This window comes from Halichoerus grypus, chromosome 5, assembly GCF_964656455.1.
Source record: "Halichoerus grypus chromosome 5, mHalGry1.hap1.1, whole genome shotgun sequence".
NCBI lineage: Eukaryota > Metazoa > Chordata > Mammalia > Carnivora > Phocidae > Halichoerus > Halichoerus grypus.
Window position 1 is genome coordinate 145,872,173 of NC_135716.1, and position 24,561 is coordinate 145,896,733.

Below are 24,561 nucleotides of genomic sequence, written 5' to 3' on the forward strand. Positions count from 1 at the left end.
AAAGATTTTATTTATTTATTCATGAGAGAGAGAGAGAGGCAGAGGCAGAGGGAGAAACAGGCTCCCCGCAGAGCAGGGAGCCCGATGCGGGACTCGATCCCAGGACCCTGGGATCATGACCTGAGCCGAAGGCAGACGCTTAACCGACTGAGCCACCCAGGCGTCCCTCGCCAGAGTTTCTGCTTTGCTCTGAGCCGGGTGCTGCCCCTCCCAGTTCCAGCTCTGGCCCTGCTGGGGCTGGTGGGAGCACTAGACATGTCCGTCATTTCTTCCCTGGGCAGGCCTGCAAAGACCTGGGCCCCCAAGGGACTCTGCTCTAGCTCGGGCCTGCCTCCAGGCTCCTTCTCATTCCAGCCGTCCTGGGGACACCCCCATCAGTGATGCCCACTCAGGGCGCAGGCGGTCCTCCGGGTAAGCCTGAGTAGCCCAAAGCCGGGAGGTCCTCTGCTCAGATGCTCAGCCCCTGGAAGTGCAGAGTGAGCTCACAAGCCCCGTGTGGTGGTCCTGGCCGGACCTGCTGACCCCCACCAAGCAGACGGGCCACACATGCCTCAGGCCTCCTTACCTGTGACTAAACCCCACACCCCTGGACCTCGGCCCGTAAGATGACTTGCGGGCCCAACAACTAAACTCTGCGCCGACTCTTGCCGGTCTGGACAGGCCCTGAGGTGCTTGTGTCCTGCCCACCCCCAGCCGGGCGCCGGCCCAGCACCTGACAGGAAGCACACACAGACACGGCCACGGGCTGCCAGAAAGGGGTAATGCTTTTATATTAGTTTTTCTGTAACAAGAAAAATCAGCTTTGAGGTGTTGTTTTTTTTTTTTATCATTTTTTTCTTAAAAAGAATTCAAAGTCCAAAGGCACCCAGAACTCCCCCACAGGCCCAAAGAATAAAAAAGGTATGTCATCAGGGCAGCTGGGCCCTTCCTCCTTGCTTAGCCGTGCCCCTCCACCTCACTCCTGCCCAAGGCCCCAGCCGCCCCGGGAGACTTTCCCTCTGGCCTCGGTGGGATTTCTGTCAAAGACGTGCCTGTGGCTGGCCGGGGCATGGCAGGGGGTGACCGCCCCAGCGGCTGGGGGCCAGGGCAGCAGTCCCAGAGGGGGGAACAGAAACGTCAGCTTCTGTGAGTTCCAGAGGGCGGCGGGCCCCTGGCCACAGGGAGCTCCAAGATAACTCTGTCTTCTCCAGTGGACGGATGGACAAACGGCTGAGCAGATGGCAAGCTGTTCTGGCCAGTTCTGGCTGGGGCAAGAGGTGTTGGTGGCAGGGGCCACAGAGGGCTGTCTGCATGTGACTTGTGTGTGGGGGGGGCGGGGGGTCCATGGTAAAGGGAGCAGACACCCGTGGGAGCCAGGGCAGGGTCAGACCCTTCCCCGAGTCTGCATGAGTCCAGGGGCATGATGGCGATGGAGGGCCTGGGAGGGGAGCGGAACTGTTCGGTGGGCGCCATGCAGCCCGCAGTGTGTGGACGTGTCGTGGTGCCTGCCCATGTGTGGCTGAGGGCGCTGCCGGAACGGGTGGGGATGGGAGACCGTGTGCTCAGCCTGTGTGGTGGCGGCGGGCGGCTGGTGGGGGCGGCACTGGGTGCGTCTGTGAGCATGGCAGACCGGGGCTCACAGGGCACGGGTACGTGCTGCAGAAAGGGGTCTGGCGGTCCGCTGTCCTGCAGAACATGTAGAAGAGTCAGGAGCAGACCTGCCAGCTTTGGGAAGGTGGGCTTGAGCTAGGAGGCCCCCCCGAGGGGACTCTGGGAGGGCTAGGCCACTGCAGGCGGGAGGGGGAGCTGCCCCTGGGGGCCCAGAGCCAGCAGGCCACCCACTGGGCAGTGTTCTCGCTGACTGGCCAGGCCTGGTATCGACTCGCCTCTGGCCACTCCCCAGGGCCCCTCCCAGGCAACCCCCCCAACAGACCTGCCTGAGGCCAATGGCCTCCAGGGGGGGCAGATTCTCCCCCATCCCAGGACTCCACAGCCCCCTCAGGAGGGCCAGAGCATCCTCACTGAACAGCTGGTCACCCCCCTCCCTGACCCCCAGCTCTGCCTGAGGACAATTTCTAGACAGGAGGTCTCCCCCTTCTCCCCTGGGGCCCCGGCAGCAGGGGAAGGGGACTCCCAAGCATGGCCTCTGGGCCTGTTCTCCGAGCTAGGATAACGACCCCATGCACATCCTTCTGTCAGCCCCACCTCCCTCTGTCATCCCCCCATGGGGTCCTCACCACCACCCTGCAGTCTCCTCTCTGACCCAAGCCCCTACTTCAAGTCAGTGTCCTAACAGTGGCCCAGGGGCCCCTTCCCATGGTCACAGCCTGACCCTGTGACCCTGCCAGCTCAGCTCATTCTGACCACAGCTCTCCTCCCGGCTACTCACCACATGGTGCCCACTCTCCAACGTCCCTCTCCAGAGGCCCTGCCCACCCCACTCTCCTGTCTACACCTCCTTCGCTTCCCAGCCTGACCCCCGGGGTCCACGCTGCAGCCATTCGCTTGCCAGTACCCTCAACATCCTCGTTCCTTACCCTTCTGTCCCACACACCTGGCCAAAAACCCCGCCACGGATGGATCCAATGGCCCATCTTCTCCACACCCACCCCGGTCAGCCGAGCGCCTCCTGCTGCACAGAGAAAACAGAAGGCTGAAGGCATCGGGCTGATAGGACTGCGTGTCCAGCCACCAAGCCACTAAGCTGTGTGTAGCTGCAGCCACTCGGTCCTCCGTCCCTCCTGCCAAAGCCGGTCCCTCCTACCGTCTCTACGGGGCCAGCTTCATCCTGCTCTCCTCTGTCCCGTCTTTAACCCCCTCCTCCAGGCCAGCCCCTCCCCATCAGCGCTCCAACCGGCTCTGTTTCTGAACAGGGCACGAGGTAAATGGAGCCCCACCTGAACTTCACACCCCCGTCCCCCTGCCACCCTCTCATCTCCTCTCTTCACAGCCAAACTTCTTGAGAGAGGTGTGTACGCTCCGTGGGGTCTCTCCTTGCCAGCTCCTTTCTCCACCCCCACTGCCCTTGAGGCCACTCCCCCACAAGGTCACAGCTGAGCTCCTCGTGGACAAATCTGGGGGTCCTTGCTAGGGCTCCCTCCACCTGCCTCTCAGCAGCACTAACACGGCTGCTCTCTCCACAAGGGCCTTGTGCATGGGGACGCAGTGTGTAGTCGCATGCACGCGTCCTCCACGCGTGTGCCAAGCACGTACCTGTTCTGCGCCTGCGGATGTTCCATGGAGCACGTGCATGTGTGTCTGTGTGCACTATGCGTTCTGCAAGTGTGTGCTCTGTGCGAGTGTATGCGTGTTTTTTTTTTTTAAGATTTTTAATTTTTTATTAGAGAGATAGCGAGCACAAGCAGGGGGAGCGGCAGGCAGAGGGAGAGGGAGAAGCAGGCTCCCTGCTCAGCAGGGAGCCCGATGCGGGGCTCAATCCCAGGACCCCGGGATCATGACCCCAGCTGAAGGCAGACGCTTAACCGTCTGAGCCAGCCAGGCGCCCCGAGTGTATGTGTGTTTAGACACACGTGTGAGCATGGGTACATGTGTGTGCACCATGTGCCCACGTGGGGTGTTTGTTTTGCACATGCACATAATCTCCCTGTCCTTGACTGCCTGGGGTTTTCCTACCTCCTTCCCTCCTGCTTCCCTCCAGCCCCTTCTGCAGGCTCCCTTGCAGCTGGCCATGGCCTCACACTCTCCCCAGGCGAGCCCCCCGAGCCTCCTGTGGCCTCGTGACTATTTCTAGGCTGATGATGGCTGGACCCCCATCTCCAGCCTAGACCTCACTCTCCAGCCCCAGACCCGCATATCTGGCGCACCCCTGGGCAGCCGCCTGAGCACCGCCCCCCCCGGCCTATCTAACTCAACATTCCTACCACCTCAACAAATCTGCTCCCCCAGTACTGTCATCCTCCCGGGATTCCAAGCTAGGTCTGGGGGCTTGTCTTCTCCCTCGCCTCATGCGCAGCAGGGCGACTCTGGCCTCTGGAGTCTGCTTGTCCCTCCCCGACCCCCTCAGGCCATCTGCTTGTGTGCATCCTCACTGGCTCCCCCATCACCTGCGGCCTGGCTCACAGCAGTAGCCTTCTCCTGGGCGCCCATATCCATTCCCTGCTTCCACCGTCCCAGCCCCTGCGCGTGTCCCATTGGGGTGCTCATCACCTTGGAGAGTCCCCAGCCTGTGCTGGCCTCCCACAGGCTTGCCAGCCCCTCACCCAGGGCCCATACTGGGGTCAGGGACAGGACACTGGTGGGGAGAGGTCAGTGCGCCCCCACACAGACCACCTACCTATGTCACATCCGGTTCACCCTGTCACTATCGCCTCTCCTCATCCTCTTCATCCTCGTCCTCCTCGTCTTCCTCATCTTCTTCCTCTTCCAACTGGCCCCGGTCCTTGGAAACGTCAGCAAACTCAAAGTTGCCTTCTATGTCCAAGACCTGCAGGTGCTTCAGCCTCCGGAAGGCACTTTCCACCACGGAGCCCACAGCCAGCTTGTTAAACCTGTGCGGGCCGCCATGTGCGGTCAGTGCCAGAGGCCTGACCCTCAGAGTCCCCACCCCCACCCACCCTAGCAGGGAAAGAGGGAACAAGATCTCCAGGAAGAGGGCACAGTTAGCACAAAAGGGGTGCAGGGCTGGGGGGGGGGGCAGTGCTGAGAAGCAAGGTGCATCGTATAAGTCCCAGCTGTTCAGTGTGGCTATAGCTTGGAGGGGGGAGTGAGCCCAGACCCTGGGCCACTCATCTCGTACAGTGAGGGGCAGGCCCCCATCTGCAAATGCTCCAAGATTTGGGAGTGGCAGACGTGGGCGCCTCCTCTGTGCCTGGGATTACCTCCCTCTGGGATTAACCCCAAGGCCTGGGGCTCCAGGGTTGCCAGCCTAGAGTTGCCTGGTATGGAGTGGTACATAGGCAAGGCCATGGTCAAGCTGGGCCAGGGCGGCACTCGGGCTGAGGGGAGGCAGAGGCTGGGCTCTGATATCAGGCCCCTCAACTCTTTGTGCCTTAGTCCCCCACAGGAGCCAAGGCATAGGTCACACTCTACCCCAACCCAGCCACCAATGCCCTGCAGGTGCACATTCTGCCTTCTCGAATCTGCCCCTTCTGAGTCCGGGGGTTGGTTAGGTAGGATGTTGGGAAGAACCACCCTGACTCTGCTGTCCTGGGGAGTGGGCTCCCCTATTAAAATCATCCTAGGGGCGCCTGGGTGGCTCAGTCAATTAAGCACCAAACTCTTGATTTCGGCTCAGGTCAGGATCTCAGGGTCATGAGATCGAGCCCCACCTCGGGCTCCATGCTGGTCATGGAGCATGCTTAAGATTCTCTCTCTCTCCCCCTCTGTCCTTTTCCCCTCTCCCTCTGTCTCTTTAAAAAAATAAAATAAAATAAAAAATTCATTCTAAACCCCACAGCTCAGCGAGGACCTGAACATCTGCCATCCGAGGCCCAGGCTCAGTCCCGGCCAGCTGCGGGCACAGCGGCCACCTGCACTCTCTGGTACCCCTTCCCGCCACAGTAACAGCAATAACGCCCACACGCACAGCTTGTTAAAGTTTCTGAAGTCCTTTTACAAACCTATAAACCTCACCAGGCCCGGCCAGACTGTCCCCACCCTTGAGAGCTGATGAAACAGAGGCTGAGGGGGGTGTGGGATGTACCCAGGGTCACACAGCCAGTCAGTGAAGCCAGGCTTCGAACACCGACCTCTACCTGGGAGCTGTTCCCGGATGCCTCAGCGATCCTGCCAGAGCCAGGCTGACCCTGGGGGCCCTCCTACCTGAGAAAGATCCCTTTGAGGTTGGGTGTGGAGTCGAAGGCATTGGCGGGCACGGTGCTAATCTTGTTGTTCTGCAGATACAGGTACTCGAGGGACTCGGGGAGCCCCTCGGGGATCTCTGTGAGTTGATTCCCAGCGATGTCCAGCAGCTGTATGAGTGACCAGGGGAGTCAAAGCACTTAACGTCTTGCAAAGATCCCACCCACCCCCTGGTCTATCTAAATCTTATGACAACCCTGTGAGGTGGGATCTAGAACTACCCCCATTTTCCAGGAGGGGAAACAGAGGCTCAGAGAGGTTAAGAGATCTGTCCAAGGCCACGCAGCCTGCATGAGGCTGGAACCCAAACCCTTGTTCTAACTATGTCCTGCCCAGCTCCTTCTGCCTTTCCACATGAATTCACAGCCAAGATATCTGGGTGGCACAGTCCCTCCTCCTTGGCACGCCTGTCCCCCCCATCAGACTGAAGGCCCCAGAAGGGCAGAGGCCAGGGATCCTCCAGTCTTTGAATATCCCCACACTGGTCCCAGATGAGGGTGGGGGTGGGGGTCCATACGGGTGGGGCTGCTCATTCACGGACTTCAGAGGCCATGTGGGCAGAGGCTGGGAGCAAGGCTTCGAGGCCCACAGTGACCCTGGCATGGCAGCCAGCCCTAGGCTGGTCAGTCTCGGGCTCGGCACATGCCTAGAGTGCCGGCAGCAGGTGGCCAGGGAAATGGGGTGGTTTTCCCAGGGCGGAGCAAACATGCGGTGGCAAGAGGCCTGGACGTGCATGGGCCCAGCCCCCTGCCCTCCCCCAGGCTGGCAGCACACACTCGCTCCCACACACCTGGGCAGGTACGGGTGCTTCCATCCTCCCTGAGCTCCCTTCCTCACCCCGACAGGCTGAAGCTCAGGGTCAGGAAACTGGGGGCCATGAATCGAGATTCAAGATTCAAGGGGAAACAAGCTTTACACACCTTGGGGAGCCTCCCCGTCACCTCCCCTACCCAGCAGGAATCCCTGCTCCCCGCTGTGTTCCCACCACACAGCCCTGGCACCGCCTCATTCGTTCCAAACATCCTCAGTGCCCACGGGTGCCGGGGAAATGGAATCCACGGAGATGCTGCCTCTGCCATCGGAGGCTGCGGGCGGGGGTGGACCCAAAATCTGACGACAGCCGGTGGAACTGGGCTGTGTGGAGGGGACGCAGGGGAGGGGCCTGACCCAGCCTTGGGTCAGGGGAGCACAGCAGCCGGCACAGGCGGGGGCTCTGAAGCAGGGGGAGCAGCTGCTTTAGAGAGATCCCACAGTGTGAGGAAGAACCCCCCACCAGACACCTCATCCCTGCCTGAAGTCACCCAGGCCGCACCTGCCCATCCCTGAGGGCTTCCTGAGGGAGGTGACACCCGGACTAAGTCCTAGGTATATCACAAGTTCTAGGAGGGTAGTGCCCCTCCATCTGTCTTACTCCCCGCCAGGTCCTCAGTTCTAGAGCAGCTGTGTCTGCACATGGCGGAGGCCCGGGACAGGCTGTGGAACGAAGGAGTGAGCAGGTGTTAGCAGGGTGCTGGGCTTCAGTGGCGGGGCCAGGAGGAGTGACACCCAGTGTGCCTGGGAGACTAAGGAGCTTGGCTGGGAGCAGAAGTAGGCCAGCCCTGAGAACTGTGGCAAGGATTCTGCTCTGGGTTCTAAGAGCAATGGGGAGCCATGGGAGGGTTCTGAGCAGGACTGGAAGGTGAGCGTGTGTTTTTCAAGGTACCCACCAACTGCACATGGGATGTAGGAGTGGAGAGCTCCTATGGAGCTGGGGTCCAGGTGAGAAATGGGGGTGTCTTGGCTTGGAGTATGGGCAGCAGGGATGGAGAAAAGTGAGTTGAGAGGTGTGACAGTAACAATGGGTGTTGGGGGGCAGTGGTATGAAAAGGGGGTGTCAGGGGCAGCGTCCAGGTCTCCCGTGGGCACCCCTTCAGCGAGTTAGAAAATGCAGTAGGAGGAGCAGGTGTGGAGGAGAGGACGATGGGATCTGGGCTCCTGAGGACAATCCACGAGGGCCTGGCCCAGGCAGCTGGATCCCGGTGTCTGGCCCTCAGCAGGGCCGTCTGGGTGAGGAGGGACCCCAGCTAGCTGTTCCTGCAGGGCCAGCTGCCTACCCCAGCTCCCACCCTGATCCGCCCTCAGGGCTGAGCCCTGCCTGCCTGCCCCCTCCCACTCTGTGGGCTCACCCCTGCACCCCCCTCAGATATCCTCATCATGACTGCTCTCCCAAAATACAAGTACTGTGAGCCTACCACACAGAGGTCCCCGGGGCCAGCAGTGAACACAACAGACTAAAATGCCTGCCCCTCATTCTAGCAGAAGGGCAGGCAACAAACAAGCAGACAGATGACCTAATGCCCAGAGGGATGAGGATTATGAAGAAAAACAAAGCACAGGAGGGTGATAGCTGGTGAAGGAAGACCTCCCAAGCAGGTAACATTTGAGCAGCGCCCTGAGAGAGAGGGAGGAGCAAGTCCAGGGGTGGGGGGTGGGGGGTGGAGGATGTACATTTGGGGAAGGGGCAAGTAGTGCAGCAGAGTGGGGGCACTTCCTGACCTTGCAGCACCAAGGCCCTGCCTCCCAGATTTCTCTACTCAAGTTCCCTCTTGGTCCTCACTGAGTGGGGGCTTTCACTTACAGCCAGATACCCCAACTGACTCAGACCGTGGCCACAGCAGCCTCACCCACTCAGCAGCCCCAGCATGCCTCAGGTAGCCTCCCCGAGCCCTCGGCACCATGAGGTCACCCTGCCTCCCAGACCTTGCGCCCTCCCCTCCCCCAAGCCCAGCCTTTCCCAGCCAACTGTTCCTGAGCCTTCAGATGGGTGAGCTTGACTCTCCAGTGCCCCCCGCACTGGCCCCACCCGCCCCTGGACCGTGGGCCTCCTACTTGCAGCCATGAACCCCCTTATCCCCACAGCCCTCCTGCAGATGCTGAGCTCAGCTGGCTGCGCCTGGCATGCCAGCCATACCGACTGCTTCCTGGTCTAGCCCCCACCCCACGGCCCGGCCCTCCCACCCACCCCTCAGCTGAGCCCACACGATGCGTGGGCGTGGGGCAGCCACGGCAGCCGCACCCCACCGGGCATGACCCAGCCCCTTTCCCCTCGCCCTTACCTGCAGATGGGCCAGGTCCGCCCAGGCCCGGGGGCCCAGGGCCCGGCTGCGCAGCCGGTTGCCGGTGAGGTAGAGCTCACGCAGCTGGGCCATGCCGGCCAGCGCCCCGCGTGCCAGGGCGGCCAGCTCGTTGCGCTTGACCTTCAGCACATGCACGTTGCGCGGCAGCCCGGGTGGCAAGGTGTGCAGCCGGTTACCGGACAGGTCCAGCGAGCGCAGCAGGCGCAGCTTGCGGAAGGCATCGCGGTGCACCTGCGGGCTCGTGATGCGGTTGTAGCTGAGGTTGAGCTCCTCCAGGAAGTAGGTGGTGGCGAAGTCGTCGCGGCCGATGCCGGTGATCTGGTTGTGCAGGATCATGAGAGTGCGCACGCGGCGCGGCAGGCCGCTGGGCACGCGCTCCAGCGCGTTGTTGTACAGGTGCACCGTGTGCAGCCGCTTAAGGCCCTGGAAGGCCCGGGGGTGGATGCCGCGCGCGTGCAGCTGGTTGCTGTGCAGCAGCAGGTACTCGAGGCTGCGGATGGGCGTCAGCACGTCTGCGTCCACGCTCCGGATGGCGTTCTTCTCCAGGTGCAGCAGCACCAGGCTGCGCGGCAGCCCCGCGGGGACCCGCGACAGGTTGTTGCTGGACAGATCGAGGTACTCCAGGCTGGAGAGCTTCCTGCGGGGGGCGGGGGGGGGGATGAGGACAGTTGGCGGGGGCCCACGTGGTGCTTGTTGCCATCATTGCTCCCGAGGGAGCCGGCAAGGGACCTGCCTCTAATTCATCCCAGCTCTGCCACTGGGTGACCCACGAGGGGACCTCAGTCCTCCCCCGCCTCTCCTTGGGTTGATGCAATGCTGTATTGGTGTAGGAAGAATCTAGCGTGGTTTCTGACACAAAGGAGCTTCTCTGAAGACCAGTTGTTTAAGGCCTTCTGTAGCCACCCTGGGCCTAAAAAGTGAAAATTCATTTGCCTTCAACAAATACACTCCAGTCTCAACTTTGTACAAGAAGCCAGCCTCTGAAGATGCCTCACCGGAACTTTGGCGGGCTTTATCTACACATCACTCGTTCTCGGGGACAGAAATGTCAGCAGAGGCACAAGCCCCTAGGTTCCTTCCCCAGGAAGCTGGCCAGGGACAGGTGGGGGGGGGGGGGTGTGCGCGAGGCCCTGGCTGCTGGGCCCGGGGAGCGGCGTCCCGGGTCCCGGGCTCCCACGGGGGGCCCAGGCGGGGCTCACCAGAAGGTTTCGTTGTCCAAGCCCTCGTCAGTCAGGTAGTTGTTCTGCAGGTACAGCTCACGCAGGTTGCTCAGCTCACTGAAGGCACCTGGTGGGATCTTCTCCAGCTTGTTGTTCTAAGGGGTGGGATGGTCGGGAGGGGAGCATGAGGGACAGCCAAGGGGTGAGGGCAGGGCCTCGGAATGAGATGTGGAGAGGGGCCTGGGGAGCCGTGGGAGGAGGGCCAGGCCTGGAGCATTCTGCATGTGATATCGACAGCCAGGTACCTGGGCTTCTGCCTCGTTCCCTACAGTGGACACTGTGCCCTCTGGCCTGTGCCCAGGGCCCCACAGCCTCACCACTGGGCCTAAGTGGACCGGGGCTCTTCCCCCATTGCAGGTCCCTACTCTTTTGCTGCCCCTCCCCACGCTCTCCCTCCCACCTTGAGATGCAGCTTATAGAGGGCAGGCGGCAGGTGCTTGGGCACATGGCGCAGGAAGTTGCTGGACAGAATGAGGATCTCGACGTTGCTAGAGCCGTTGAACATGTTGTCCGGCAGCCCGGCATCCGCCAGCTTGTTGTTGTGCAGGTACACGGACCTGGGGAATGAGGCACAGGTCCTCACCCACCCGGGCCCCCTCCACCAGCTCACCTGATGAGGCTTCAGACCCTGCCCAGGTTGGGCCTGGGCCCAGGGTACCCTCTTCCCATTTGAAGAACCTCAGACCCCTCCTAATCCAGTCCCCGCCACACAGCCAAGGAGACCAAGGACCCACCTGAGGCTGCCGCACACCTCAGTGGCAGAAACAGGATTCTGGATCCCTGCCTGGCAACTCCACGCAGCTGGCTCTGAGTTCTGTGGGACTTCCCGCAGATGGGGACTGTCCCTGCCACCTCTTTGTATCAAGTGTCCAGTACAGGGCCCGGCTCAGAGGAGGTGACCTCTCATTCATTCAGCAAATATATAGTGAGTGTCCCTATGTGCCAGGACTATTCTAGACTCTGAAGAGAGAAGCAGTGGACACAACCAACAAGACCCTGCCATCATGCCGCTAACATACTAGAGGGAGCAAAGACCAGAAATAAGAGAAACAGAAGATATTTAAACATGGAAGATATAACTCATTCTTGCTGTGTGACCTCTCTTGGGCCTCAGCCTTCTCATCGGTGGGATGGGACCACACACAGTGACCCCGGCTCCTTCGGGGGATGGAGCCAATCAAGTGAGGTGACAGATTACGGGACAGAAGCAGCACTGGGGGTTGTCAGTATCCCCTAGCACCACCCTGCCCTGTTCACACCCCTCTGCTAGGAGGCCTCACTCCTCCCAAAGCAGCTCTCAGTGAGGGCCGGCTCTACCTGTTGGAAGATGCTTCCTTCCCCCACGGGCTGCAGGAGGGAAAAACCCTCACCCAGCTCCCCACAATTCCGCAGACATCACTCTCTGATCTTGTCTCCGGGACAGATTCCTCTCAGCCTTCAGATCCTGCAGCCCAGGCACCCCCACCACAGCGCTGAGCCAGGGGCATCCTGCCAGCTGCCCGGCATGCCCCTCCTCCAGGGCCTGTCTGGGCTTTCTCCGCCTTGCTCAGGGCTGGGAGTGTCTGTCTCAGCTCCTCCCTCTTCCCCAGCCGGAGCCCAGGGCCCCATCTGACTTCTCACCTCAGGTTTGGCTTCTGGCCGAAAGTGAGCCCGTAGATCTTGGTGAGATAGTTGGCAGCGAAGTCCACACTGATCAGGGTATTTGGCAGGAACCGGGGTGCCAAGGTCAGCTAGAAAGGGAAGAGTTGGGGCAGAAAGACCAATGGAGGGCAGAGGCGGACTCTGGGTCCCCTCCAATTTGTCACCTGCTTGCAACCAGAGCCATCTTTCTCAACTGGAAACCCATCCCACTCCCCCTGATAACACAAAAACAGAACCTCCATGGCTCCCTACAGCCCTGAACGTGGAAAGCCCTCTAGGCCTGTGCCCTGCCCTGCCCGTCCTCCTGGTCTCTCCCCTCATTGCTCCCCAGCGCAGACTCTCTGTACAGCCACCATGAGGACCCACACTCCTCCAGACAACCCCCCCCCCCCCGCCCCAGTATCTAGCCTTCATTCATTCAACAGTAGGCCCTGAGTCTGCAACATTGCAGGCCTGGTTCCAGGTGCTGGACATGCCCTGGGGAACAAAACAGAGAAGTGTCCCCATCCCCACCCCCCTAAAGCTTGCATCTTAGTGGAGAAGACAAGGAACAAGGAACAAAAGTATCGGAGAGTGGTAACACGTTAGAACAGACTGAAGACAGAACAACTGGGTTGGGTGTGCAGGGAAGAGGGGACACTTAAGGCATGAAGGCACTGCTAATGCCATCTGAGGGAAGAGCACCCGTGGCGGCAGGGGCAGTGAGGGCAGGCCCCGTGTGGGGGCTGCCAGGTTCGGGGGCTGGAGTAGAGGGAGTGAGGGGGAACGGGAGTTGTAAGGCCCACACACAGGCCCTCCGACCACAGGCCACGGGGAGAAGCGTGGCTTTCATTCCGGGTGGAAAGTGAAGCCTTGGGAGTGTTTGAGCTGGGGAAGGGGGGATGAAGGGGCTGGTGGGCCAGGGCCAGAGGGGAGCCGAGGGCTCACAGTGGGACTGGGCGTTGGTGAGCAACGCACCCTGGATTTGTGGCTCAGACTCAGATTTGAGTCTTGAGTGGGAGGAGTAGAAAGGGCTGGGGACGGCCATTGCATATGGCCATGATGCAGATGGGTGCTAAAGCCCGGGGAGGGGATGGGTCTCCTCGAGAGACCTCAGAGAGAAGGGGCCAAGACAGAGCCCTGGGACACACCAACTGTTTTGAAGTCGAGTGCCTTTGTGCCTCTTCTCCTGCCGTCTCTTCAGCAGTGCCTCCCCCTTAGGGCCCCTGGCCAAAATCCTGTTACCCTTCATGGCCCTGCTCAAATGACACCTCCTCCAAGAAGCGCTCCAAGTACCCCCTCGCTAGTGGGGATGAGCTGTCACCCCCTACACTTCCGTAAGGCCTGGGCCTCTGTTTTCATTATCTGGCCACTCTGATGCCCTGCATTAAAGTGTGGGGTCCTACCGGGACCATGTCTGAGCAGCAAGGGGGACCCAGCGGCCACCCTCGAAAAGGCCCTAGTGAAAGTTCCCTGAGCACAGCCCCAGACACCAGGGGGCCCCTTACCTTGTTATTGGCCAAGTACAGGTAATTGAGGTTGGTCAGATGTTCAAAAGCCTCCTCCGGGAGCCCTTCAAAGGACAGGCATCGGTCAGAGCCCTGGATGAAGCAGATGCTACGGGGGAGCACGCCACCACCAACCCCCGCAATGCCTACCCCACTGGCCAGGACTGCGGAGGGCCCCCCCTGGAGACAGGCTGGGTTCCGATCCCTTCCCAACCAGTCCCAGCAGGCCTGCCCAGCCCTCTCTTCTTTCCCCTGGCTCACAGGGGCCCCGGCTCAGAGGAGCAGGCGGAAAGGGCTCAGAAATGACCAGTCCTTCACCTGCTCGGGGCCACCCTGGCAGGAATGGGTCTTCATCAGGTCAGGCCACAGGGCAGAGGACCCAGCCCCACCCTTCCCCACCAGGAAGGAGTGCTCCCCTCAGGTGTCAGAGACCCTTCTGACACCCAGCCGCAGGGCAGCGTGGGACAGGGCCCCCTGCACCTCCCCACCACCTGGCCCAGCCCTGTCCCAAGCTGGCAGATGTGATGTCAGGACTTGGCTGTTGCTGGGAGGCCAGCCAAACTGGCCCTTCTCCAGTCCTTAGGCCAGCCTCTGACACTCAGTTCCGGGCTCCCAGCCCCTGGAGATGCTGGGACTCAGCCAAGTATCTAAGGAGAGGGAACAGTTACATAAACTGCGCGGCGTCCCTCCGGGGACGGTCTTGCTGCCGCTGGGTAGAGTGACGGCCACCAAGAGCGTTCAGCACCATGAAGGATGCTGCTGTGTTAACTGCTAGGAGCAACGAAGCAGTTATAGTAGTTACCCTATAAGCTACCCTATAAGCTCAGCTATGAATTAAAAAACACAAAGAAAAAAAAAGCCTAGACTGGATATGGGGAGGGTTGTTCAACTGTATAAACTTCTCAAAACTCATCGAACTGTACTTTCACGTTGGGTAAACAGTACAGGGTATAAGTTAGACCTCAATAAAGTGGTTTTTTAAAAAGTGGAAACAAATATACCAAAACATCAATACTGATGAACTCTGCATGGCAGAATTATGAGTGGGTTTTTTCTTTTCCATTTCATTTTCTACGTTTCCAAATTTTCTATTATAATCATAAATTATTTTCCTATCAGAAAAAAAATAACCTTTTACAAATCGAGGATTCTACAGCTCTTTGATTCTAAAGGCCTTCTGTGAATCTACCTACGAGCTCTGACAAAGGCCCTGGGAATCAAAGCTTCTTTGAAGCCTGTCCCCCGACCCGACCCAGCTCTCAGGCACACCTGGGGGCAGGGGGGGAGGGGTGCCTCTCAGGCAACCTCGGGGGAGCCCCTTGCCCATGGGGCCTTGCTGCCAGCCCAGCCCTGCTGTTTTCCATATCCCAGGATCCACGGGGTGGAGCTCTTCCCATGGGCACCAGTGCCCCGCCTGGTGTCCCCGGCCCGGGCTCTGGGGGATCCCTCACCTCGGGAAGTCAGGCGATTGTTCTGGAGGTTCAGAGTTTCCAGCCGATGCAACCTGGAGAGCTCCCGGGGGTAGATCTTCTCCAGCTGGTTGTTCTGGGGGTTGGGGGACAGGGGTGGTGAGGAGGCCTCACTAGAGGCCCAGGGCTCCTGCCTCAGTAGAGACTCACCCCCACCCCAGTCCCAGGAGCCAGTCCCTCGGTTGGGCACCTCCGTTGGGGTTCACCCCCATGCAGACAGACCTGGGGCTGGGCCAGGCCTGGGTCTGAGCATGGGAGGCCCAGCAGTGACCACAACAGACATGCAGGTCTCACCTTCTAGGAGCCCATACATGGGCACCTATAGACAGTTCAAACTTGGAGTGCACCTCCCCTCCAGACCTGCTCCTTTCATGTTCCTACTTGGTGACAGGCATCCCCAGCCCATTCTCCCCACCCCAAGCCAGAAAATACTTTGGGTTCCCTTTCTTGGTGGGGAAAAACCTGTGGTCCTCACTCCTTTTGGAATGCTTTACCACCTCCTCCAGAAGCCTTCCTGAATTGGATTGGGGCCTGGATTAGGAGCTGCTCTGGGCCCCGCTGCACTAGTCCTCTGTCTCCATCTGTTACCTTTACCTGTTTAGATCCCTGTCTCCCCCACAGACTGTCCGAGTCCTCCCTCCGTGCCCAGCACCTGACCCGGCACCAGAGGGGTAGGGCAGGTACCCAGGAGACATTTTATGAATAAATGAGTGAATGAACCAATAGCGAGTGTTGCTTTAACTTGTCCCTTTCCCTCACAGGCTACCCTGGCCTTGGACTCCCACCACCATCAACCTGGACCCATCAGCTTGGGTGACCGTGGGCCGGTCCCTTTCCTTCACTGGGCTTGACCTCTGGGAATGGGTACAACAGCCCCCCACTCCCCCAGGGCTCCTGGGCCACACGAAACTGGTCATGGGTGCACCAGCACTCCCAGAGTCCCCTGTCTGGAACACTGTGTCCCACTTCTCAAAACCTAGCCTGTAGCCCAGCCGGAGAGAGTACTCTATCCTCTGAGCCCCCAGAGCACTCTATCCGGGTCTAATTTCTCTTATCTTCCTGGCCTGAAATGGTGTCTGGGGCATCCTGTCCATTCAGAGGGTCGGCTGCCAGGCAGATCCGTGTCCATTTCTCACAGAGTCTGACTCTGGGGGGTCTCAGCCCAGACTCCCCCAAGTAAAACAAAGCAGTTGTAATAGCACGGTACTCTGCGACCGGGGCGTCAGAGCGGGGACCGCCCTAGCACCCTGTGTCTGGCGTTGGGGAGCCACAAGTTCTGGGGGTTCTGGACGAGCCGGGGGCTGTGGGCAGGGGGATCGGGGACAGGAGCCGCGAGTGTAGGGGGCAGCGCCGTGACCGTTGTTGTGATGCCCGCGTCACCTGCAGGGACAGGTGGTTGGTGTGCTCAGGCAGGTCCCCCGGGAACTCGCGCAGGTCAATGCCACCGCAGTCCACAACGCCCTCCTGGGAGCAGGCACAGTCTCGGGGGCAGTTGATGGTGACGGGGCCAGGCCCTGGCTCCTCGGGTCTCAGCACCAACACCGGCCCCTCCTCCACAAATTCATTCTCGGCAGGGCTCAGGCTGTGGGTACCACTTCGGCCAAACCCCGGAGACCTCGCTGTGCCCACCAGTCCCAGCCGCAGCTGCGGTGGCAGCAACAAGATGAGCAGCAGTACCCTGCTCCGGGCCATGGTACCTGCGGGTACAGCAGACACAGGGCGAGGGCCCACAGAAGTCAGGACGTGGCCCTCCTGGGGTCCTGGGCACGCATCTGATCCGCTGACTGCCACCCCTCCCTTCCCCACCCGCCTCCCCGTCATCAGGCCTGCCCTCCGGAGGCAAGGCAGCAACCCTTACCCGGCCTGGCCCCAAGGAACCTGTACCCCCACTTCACAGACGGGGAAGCTGAGGCCCGGGATGAACTGTGACTTGCAGGGCTTGGCTGGGACTTTGCGGAGCTCTTGCTGCCCTGGCACAGGCGGGACGGGAGGCTCTGCGCCTCCTCCAGAGCCACAGGGCCATGGCGGGCCAGCAGCAGCAGGGTGCATCCCGGCTCTTCAGCCTGCCACTCTAGGATGTTCCGGACTTGACCCCGTCTCTCTTCCAATACCCCCACCCCAGGTATACAGGTCTACCTAGTAGATCCTCTCTCCAGGCCTTTGCACATGCTGTTCCTTCTGCCCGGAACACCCTCCCCCTCTCTTGTGCAGTCAGCAACTTCTCCAAGAACCAAGGTCAGCGTTGAGCTGCCCCAGGGCTCTCCCTTACTGTGTTCCCTAGGGCGGGCGTGAGTTGGGTTGGGCTGTGAATACCGGAAGGTGTCCTTCTCCCACAGAGGGCCGTGAGCCACCCTCAGGGTCTGGGTGGAGGCCCAGCACAGGGCTGGCACAGAGCAGGCCTCAGGTGAATGGACCTTCCCAGTTCCTTCTTCCTGATGCTTACACCCTCACCCGGGCCTGCTGTGCTCACATGACTGGGGCTACCTGCAAGAGACCACTCCCCAGCACGGCCCTCTAGGGTAGCAGGGGTGGGGGACTGGGGATGGCCTCAGGCCATGAGGAAGATGCAGGGGTCCCATCTTCTAGGAGCGCAGGGGCCTAGCTTGGCTCTGGGGGGCTGGGCCCTGGAGTTCTCTTTACAGAAACTCACTTAGCAAACATCTCCGGGGAATGCTAAGTTGTGACAGGCCACAGCCCAGGCGCACTGATCTAGAGTCCCACAGACCCCAGTTTGAGTCCCCTTCCAGCACTGCGCGGCCCTGACCTCCCTGAGCCAATTTCCCCATCTTACAACGCAGACGATACATCTAAAACCACAGCGTCTGCGAGGAGTCGGCACGTGGCCCCTCCTAGGGGATGGGCTGTGGCCGTCCCTGCTACGGCAATTATGAATGCAGGCATACGGCAAGCGCTTGGCCCTGGGGGCGGGGGGCACGCCTCAGTCTGAGGCCCTCACCCTGGCACCAGATTGGGGGCCACAGCCCACACAGCCACTAGAGAGGTCTGAGATGCTGGGCCTGGAGAAACTGGGAGCTGGCCACCGCAGCCGACGTCTGGTTAGGAAGGCAGGCGGGGGAGCCAGACCGGGGCTGCAGTCAGCTCTGGCTCTCAGTTTTGTCACCCACTAAACCTCGGCTTCCTCACCTGTCCACAGAGGTTACCAGAGCTGCCGTGAGAGTCAGAGAGAGGCACATACCGCACACCGTAAGTGCTCAATACACGTCAGCTCTTCCCACCACTGATATCCGTGGGCTCCAGGGCCCCCTGCTTCCGCCCCTTCTCTTGTCCAAATCCTGCTTGTGTTTGCAGCCCAGCCCCAGGCCCACCGCCCTCCAGATTTGCAGACTCCAGCCTTTTGCATGAATTCCAGCTGCCCTGTGGCAATCGCGATGTTTCAGACACAGCTTTGTCCCACTCGCTGGCTCAGCCAGCTCCCCAAGGTGAGGTCCCGTCTGCCCTCAGCCCTGTGCTGGCACAGGGGACACAAGCGAGGTGGCAAATTTCCCTGCCCTCAGTCTGAGGGGGCAGCAGAGCCCAGTACAATAACTCCTGCCCAGACCGGGTGAGCCCTCTGAGGCCCCAGAGGAAGGTGTGAGGACGGAGAAGAGGGGCAGCATGCAGGCTTCTTAGAATCCATGTAGGTCTAGGAGGCCTAAGCAGGCTCCAGCCCCAGCCCCTGGCCGGGCAGCAAACTAGGGAGCCTAGCACACACACAGCTCCTGGGCCCCAGGGACCCGTCGGCAGCAGCAAGTAACTTGCGGCAGCCTGGCCCTAGGCCCACCCTACCACACCCCTGCTGCCCCATCCCCTGACCAAATGGGCCATTAATCCTCAACCCGTCTGCAGTCCATCACTCCCATGCACATTATAACCCTCCCCCCGCCACCCCCGACTGGCTCAACAGCCTGCAGCCCCTGGAGCCACCAGCATTAGACCAGAGTCCCCCTCCCTGCCTGTCTGTGTGATCCCAGACCAGGGCTCTGGGAGGGGGAGTGTGGGCACAGGCCCAAACCCCAAATCAATCAGGGCAGGCGGCCAGGGAGAAGGATCCTTCCCACATATCTTGTGCACTCACTGGACCAGCTAGTTTTCCTCCCTCCCCTTTAATTTGTATCCGTAAAGATCTATACACTGTATCTGTAGAAATACTTAATTTATATTAACATTAGGAACCATATTGAAAATGCTATCACCGTCACTTTATAGATGAGGGAGCTAGCAATGGGACTGGCCAACGTGACACAGCTGCTAAGCGGTGAAGCTGAGTCCAGCCTGGGGCCCTTCCCTGGGCCAAGCACAGCTGGGCACTAAGGACCCAGGCAGACCCCACTCAAGTTTGGCTCCTGCCCTTAAGAAGCTCACACCTGCGCTGTCCAATGTGGTGGCCACATGTGGCTACTGAGCACTTAAAACGGGGTTAGTCTAAATTGAGGTGCCTTAAGTGTAAAATGTAGTGTACATGGATTCCAAAGACTAGTACAAAAAAGGATGTAAAATAGCTCATTATTAATATTAATGATATCTCATAAAATATTTATTTTTATATTCAGTTGACTTAAATAAATTACTAAAATTAATTTTACCTGTTTCATTTTACTTTTTGAGTGCGGCTTCACATTACATGGTGGCTTGCACTTACGGTTCACATTCTACTCCTACCGGGCAGTACCAGCGCGGACGCTAGCTGTGCTCTGAGTATTATAATCCCAGTGTCATCGAGGTGCGATGGAGGGAAGCTAGAGTCCGTAGGGGCCAGAGGAGAGCTAATCATGCCTGGGGTCAAGAAGGCTTCTCTGAAGAAGCGAAGCCTTATCTAGCCATGAAGGACGAATATCGGGCAAAAGGGAAAAGCTGACATAAGCAAGGAGGTCAGCAGGCGCAAGAGAGCCCATTTGTGACCTCTACAAAGCTCGCTAGAGTGTCTGCTGGGTGTTGGGGACTGGGAGGGATGCAGGTGGGCAGTCCAGGCCAAGAAGGGATTGGAAGCCAGGTTAGGGAGAGTGATCCTTATCCTACGATCTTAGGAAAGATGAGGAGCCACTGCAGAGCAGGAGCGTGGCACAGGTGGGTTTATGGGTGGCCCAGTGCGGAGCCCTCCGAGGCTGTGCAATGGTACAGGCGAGGGGTGGTTGGCCTGGTCTGGGCAAAGAGAGGTGCTGGGATGGAGAAGAGGAGCTGGATCACAGGAGAGGCAGGAAGAACAGACCAGGCTTGGAAGCTCCCATCTCCTCCTCTGAACCTTGGGATCCTGGGCAGTCTCAGCTCCACCACCTGGTTTTCTGTGTGACCTTGGCCATGTCATGGCCCATCTGAGTCTCAATTTGTTGTTGTTGTTCTTCTTCTAACAATGTTGAGCAAGATTAGCCCCTAAAGCCCCTTCTGTGTGCTCAGCCACGCTGGGAGCTGTGTGTGGAAGAACAGAGGAGAGCAGGCCCCTGGTCTCTATGCATCCCGAGTGAGGAGCCTCCCGGTGAGGAACAACTCACACACTGGGACAGCAAATGGCCAGTGAGAGGAGCAGCTCAGCCTGCAGTGAGCTCTTTCTCAGGGCGAGCGCTTTAGCCACAGGAGGACATGGCTCCACTCCTGACTGCTGTGTGAGTCTGGACAAGTCACTTCACCACCCGAGCCTCTGTTTACTAGTCTGGGCAATCCTCATAAGGATTGAAATGGAATGACATATCCATCTGATGTTGGCATCAAGCAAGTGCGACACACACGGGGTTACTGTTACTGAGGAAGTCCCTGGGACCTGCTGCCTCTCACCCCACCTACCACCCCTGGGGAACCAAACCTCAAGGCCCAGAAGGGCTTAAGTGGGGGATTAAGGCAAGACTAGAAGAAGGAAAGGGAAGGGAGACCCAAATCAGGACACAGATCCTCAGCCCCTAGCAGCACCTTCCTTCTCCACTCAAATACCATAAAAAAGCACTAATCACCCACTGTGTGCTGGGCCCCAGACAGCTGTATCTTACCATCTCTAACAGAAATCCCCAAACTAAAAGATAGTCTTCCTACTCTGCAGATAGGAAACTCAAGCACAAAGGGGCTCCCATTGCTGCCCATCCCCAGCAAACTGCTACTCAAATGTCCCTGCTCTGGGTAGCTGCTGCTCTCCCCTGACTGGGTTAGGAGGTTCTTTAGTGCTCCCACAGCACCCCTGGTCCACTGCATCCTGCAAGATTTGGCAAAGCCTTTCCTGACTCCCCAGGCATGGAGCAGGTGCTCAGGAAATGTTTGCTGAATGAAGAAATGAAATTGTGAAAGGCAGAAAAGATTTGCAACGTTATCTGGTCTGACCCTCTCAGTTTACAGATTAGTATGTTGAAGTTAAGACCAGGACTGGAATTTGTGTCTTCTGACTCCTGCCCAGAGCCTTGAACTGCTCTTGAAGGCTGAGTAGAAGCTCTCCAGGGGCACAAAGGGGAGGAAAAGTACTCCAGACAGAGGGAAAGGCATGAGCAAAGGCACAGTGTGAGGATGGGGGAAGAGGGAGGTGCCTTTAAAGAAAGGTAAACAGGATGAGGCAGGGGAGGAGCTTAGGGCTGGAGGTCCAAGCCTCCAAGGGTGTCAGCCACTACGCTAAGGTGCTGGTGATAGGGAGCCATCAAGGGTACCAGGCAGGTCATGGTCAGAGGTCTTATGTATGACTGTACAGGCCTAAAGATGCCACCATCAGTCACCCATCCCCTAAGATTCAGATAGAAAGAACAAAGTATGTTCCCACAAGATTGCGTGAAAACAGTCACGTGAATCTAACATTTCTTAACTTGCACTCCAGGCTCCAGCAGACTGGGCCGTGGGCCCTAAAAGGGGACATGAGCACCCAGGGGCTCTCGCTGTTCGTAGCAGTGGTGCGTCTTGGAGCCGCTAGCCCACAGCTTCACTTTTCCCCGCCGGCCCAAAGTGCAAGGGCAGCCACTCAGCTTGCGGGGGGCCTCAACGGATCCGTGATGCGCTCCAAGTGCCAGGCGCGCATCCCTCTGTGCCTTGGGGCCCAGGGACTGTCAGAGCCGCTCGCACCCTCTTGCGGCGCCCGCTCCTCTCCTTAAGTTCCGGCTGCAGCTGCCTCGCACCCGGAGACCCAGCGGCTGCCCTGCCCCGAGCCCGGAGCCCGCCACCGCCGCCTCCCCTTCCACCTGGCGGCTCCTCAGGGATTCTAAAGCCCCCGCCCCAGCCCGGCGGTTCAAGGACCAACAACCTGGGACTTCCGCCGCTTCAGAGGGAGGGCACCGACCTCGCTTCTCGCGCTCCGCGCCCCCCCCCTTCCTCAGTCCAGCTGTCCCCGCGGGGAGGCAGGCGCGCAGACAGACGGACACCAGGTGCCAGCTGAGAGCTCTGGCTCGCCGAGTGCGCGGCGCGGGGCTGGGGAGCCAAGCCGCGAGCGGGTCCGAGCGGGGGTCGCGCGGGCTCCGCCACACCTGTCCGCGCTTCGCGGAAGCACACCTCGGCCCCGCTCTAGGACTCAGTTTCTCTGTCTGTAACCAGGTTGAAGGATGAACTAGCCGGGGTGAGCTGACGTAGAAAGACGCGCGTCTCTAAGCCCAGGGGTCCACGCCCCTCCCCAGTTCCACCTGCCCCCACATTCCCGGTCGCCCGCCCACGTCCTTCCACTCCCCCCTCCCATCCGCCCTCAGATTCTTTCCAGATGTGCGCAGCGGGGGGGGGGGGGGGGCCGCGACCAGCCTCTGGCCGGCGAGGAGAAAAGGCCCCTGCCGGGGTCGCGATCGCGGAGGGGGTCGCACGCCCAAGGTGGAGCTCTCGACCGCGCACTCGGTGCACCGCTCCCACCGAGGGGGCGAGTTCGGCGGCCCGGCCCGGGGTAGCTGCGGGAGCCGTCCGGACCCCGCGGGGACGTCCGAGTCCGCCGCCCAGGCTCGGCCCCGACCCCTTGGCCCACCCGCCTGCCCGCGCCGGGTACCTGCTGCGCCCCTGCGCCGCGCCGCGCCCCGCCGGCCGTCCGCGCTGTCCCGAGTCTCCGCTGCGCTCCGCGGGCGCGGGCTCCTTCCATTCAAGTCGAGCCGTGAGCTCGGCGACGCAAGTTTTGTTGTGGGTTTTCTCCTCCCCGCCTCTCCCCCGCCCCCCCTCCACACCGCGTGCATCTGCTGGACGCCGGCCTCCTCCGGACACAGGCGTAGGGTCCCCACAGGCGCGGGGGAGGGGAGAGGGCCTGCCCCCTCCCCGCGTGGACTTGGCCGGGCCCCCCTTCCCGGGGAGGCAGAGCCCCCGCACCGACCCCTCTCCCCCTCTCCGCCCCGGCGGGGCCACCGTACCACGCCCCCCCCCCACCCCCACCAAGAGGCTGGGAAGGCGGGGTGTCTAGCCCGCAACGCTTCCTAGTTCCCGCCTTCTGCAGGGGAACTGGACCCCCTTTAGGCCCCAGCACCTGAGAGGAGGGCAGGGGAGAGGGCCCCTTCACCCAAGTGCCTCTGAGCCCAGTTTCTTCCTCATGACTGAGGATTCTGCAACCGCTCCAGGCACGAGTACCTTTGCGTTCACTCTCCCACCCTGGGGTCCTGGGCCGTGGCTAACGGGGCCGCCAGCCAAGACCCTGCCGGGCCCCTTCCCGGAAAAGTTCCCCGCCCTCCCCGACAACCTCCCCCCCCCCCCCCCCCCCCGCCCACGTTGACCCTGGGCCCAGAGCCTCCTGGGCCTTGAAAGACTGTAAATTGGGCTGGGACTAGGGTGCATGCGGATCTCAGTCGCCGGGAGACAAGGGGGTTGGGCAGTGAGCCCTCACGGCACCATATTGCTCCCAGGAGCTGAAAACGTTTCCAAGTTAAGGAGCATTAACTACTAGCAGCTGAAGCAACACTGTTTGGCGCCAGGGGCTTTGGCGGTAGACCGCGGTGGGGCTGGGTTTAGGTGGTACTTGGCACCTCCACTGCCTCTACAAGGCTCTCCCCATACCTGCTCTGGCCTGTGGGCAGGGCACCCACAACTACCTTACCTGGCTGCCCTCCTACTGGACAGGGAGAAGGATAAATAACTCAAACTTGGGACCACTTGCTCAACTTAAATTACCAATGCCCTGAATGAATGAATGGCTCACGTAAAGGATCTTTCATGGGCTTCTGCTGCTGCATCCTGATTGTACCACATACATTACTCCCTAAGCTTCACAACCCTGCAAGAGGATTACAGTTGGCCCCATTCACAGGTAAGGAGATCACCTGACAAAGGAAAAGCGATTAACTGAGTAAAATGGCCAGGTTTACCCTCCTTCCCCACAGCCCAAGTTCTTTCCATGATGGAAACAGGCAAGTAACTTGAGAAGGCAAATGAAGAGCCTGGATTTGAACCCAGAGCTGTCTGTTTCCATTACATCAATAACTCAAAAACAGCAAGAATGAGAAAGGGAAATATTTTGCCTTCTTTGGCCTCAGATTTCAGTTCTCTCTGAGCTCAAACTTGAGAGCTAGTATGATTCACAGGACTGGACAGGGGCCAACCCAGAGATGTGTCTCCTGTCTTCTCAACATTGAGCCTAGATTCAAGTGGAGCTAGAACAAGATTCTACTGACTTGAATACCCATGAACTAAAAATCTTCTAGTCTAGAAGGACAATGTGAACCAGCACATACTGAATACCTACTAAGTGCCAGGCACTGTGTGAAATCCTTAAATATCTTAATCATCCCAATCCAGAGGGGAAGGTATTTTCTGTTACCTATAACTGCTGGGGCCAGCCACAGGGTACACCCCACAGCTCTCCCACCTCACCCCCAGAGAAATAGGCTTTTCTGTGGAATGCCAAGCCGGTGCCCACACGTACTCTGTAGCTGTCGGGTGCTGTCGACACACACACTAAAATCACCTGTCTGAAATA

At 59.7% G+C, this 24,561-nt stretch overlaps 1 protein-coding gene across 4 annotated transcripts; it reads right to left on the reverse strand.

Annotated features, from left to right (window-relative positions):
- Positions 1-746: 746 nt before the first annotated feature.
- Positions 747-22,795, reverse strand: PODN (podocan). 4 transcript variants are annotated; one of them, XR_004911859.2, is made up of 12 exons: positions 22,654-22,795; positions 16,113-16,429; positions 14,715-14,808; positions 13,264-13,328; positions 11,756-11,865; positions 10,536-10,692; positions 10,115-10,230; positions 8,895-9,552; positions 5,761-5,909; positions 4,274-4,487; positions 2,534-2,608; positions 747-1,665 (listed from the first exon to the last, which is right to left on the reverse strand). XR_004911859.2 is itself a non-coding variant. In XM_036075241.2 (11 exons), the coding sequence occupies exons 2-10, from the start codon at positions 16,422-16,424 to the stop codon at positions 4,301-4,303; spliced, it is 1,848 nt and encodes a 615-aa protein (XP_035931134.1). In that variant the 5' UTR covers positions 16,425-16,429; positions 22,654-22,794; the 3' UTR covers positions 747-1,665; positions 4,274-4,300. The 4 variants fall into 4 exon arrangements, 1 of the variants encoding a protein (XP_035931134.1); XR_004911857.2 differs by having other exon boundaries at positions 2,534-2,611; XR_004911858.2 differs by having other exon boundaries at positions 2,517-2,611.
- Positions 22,796-24,561: the final 1,766 nt, after the last annotated feature.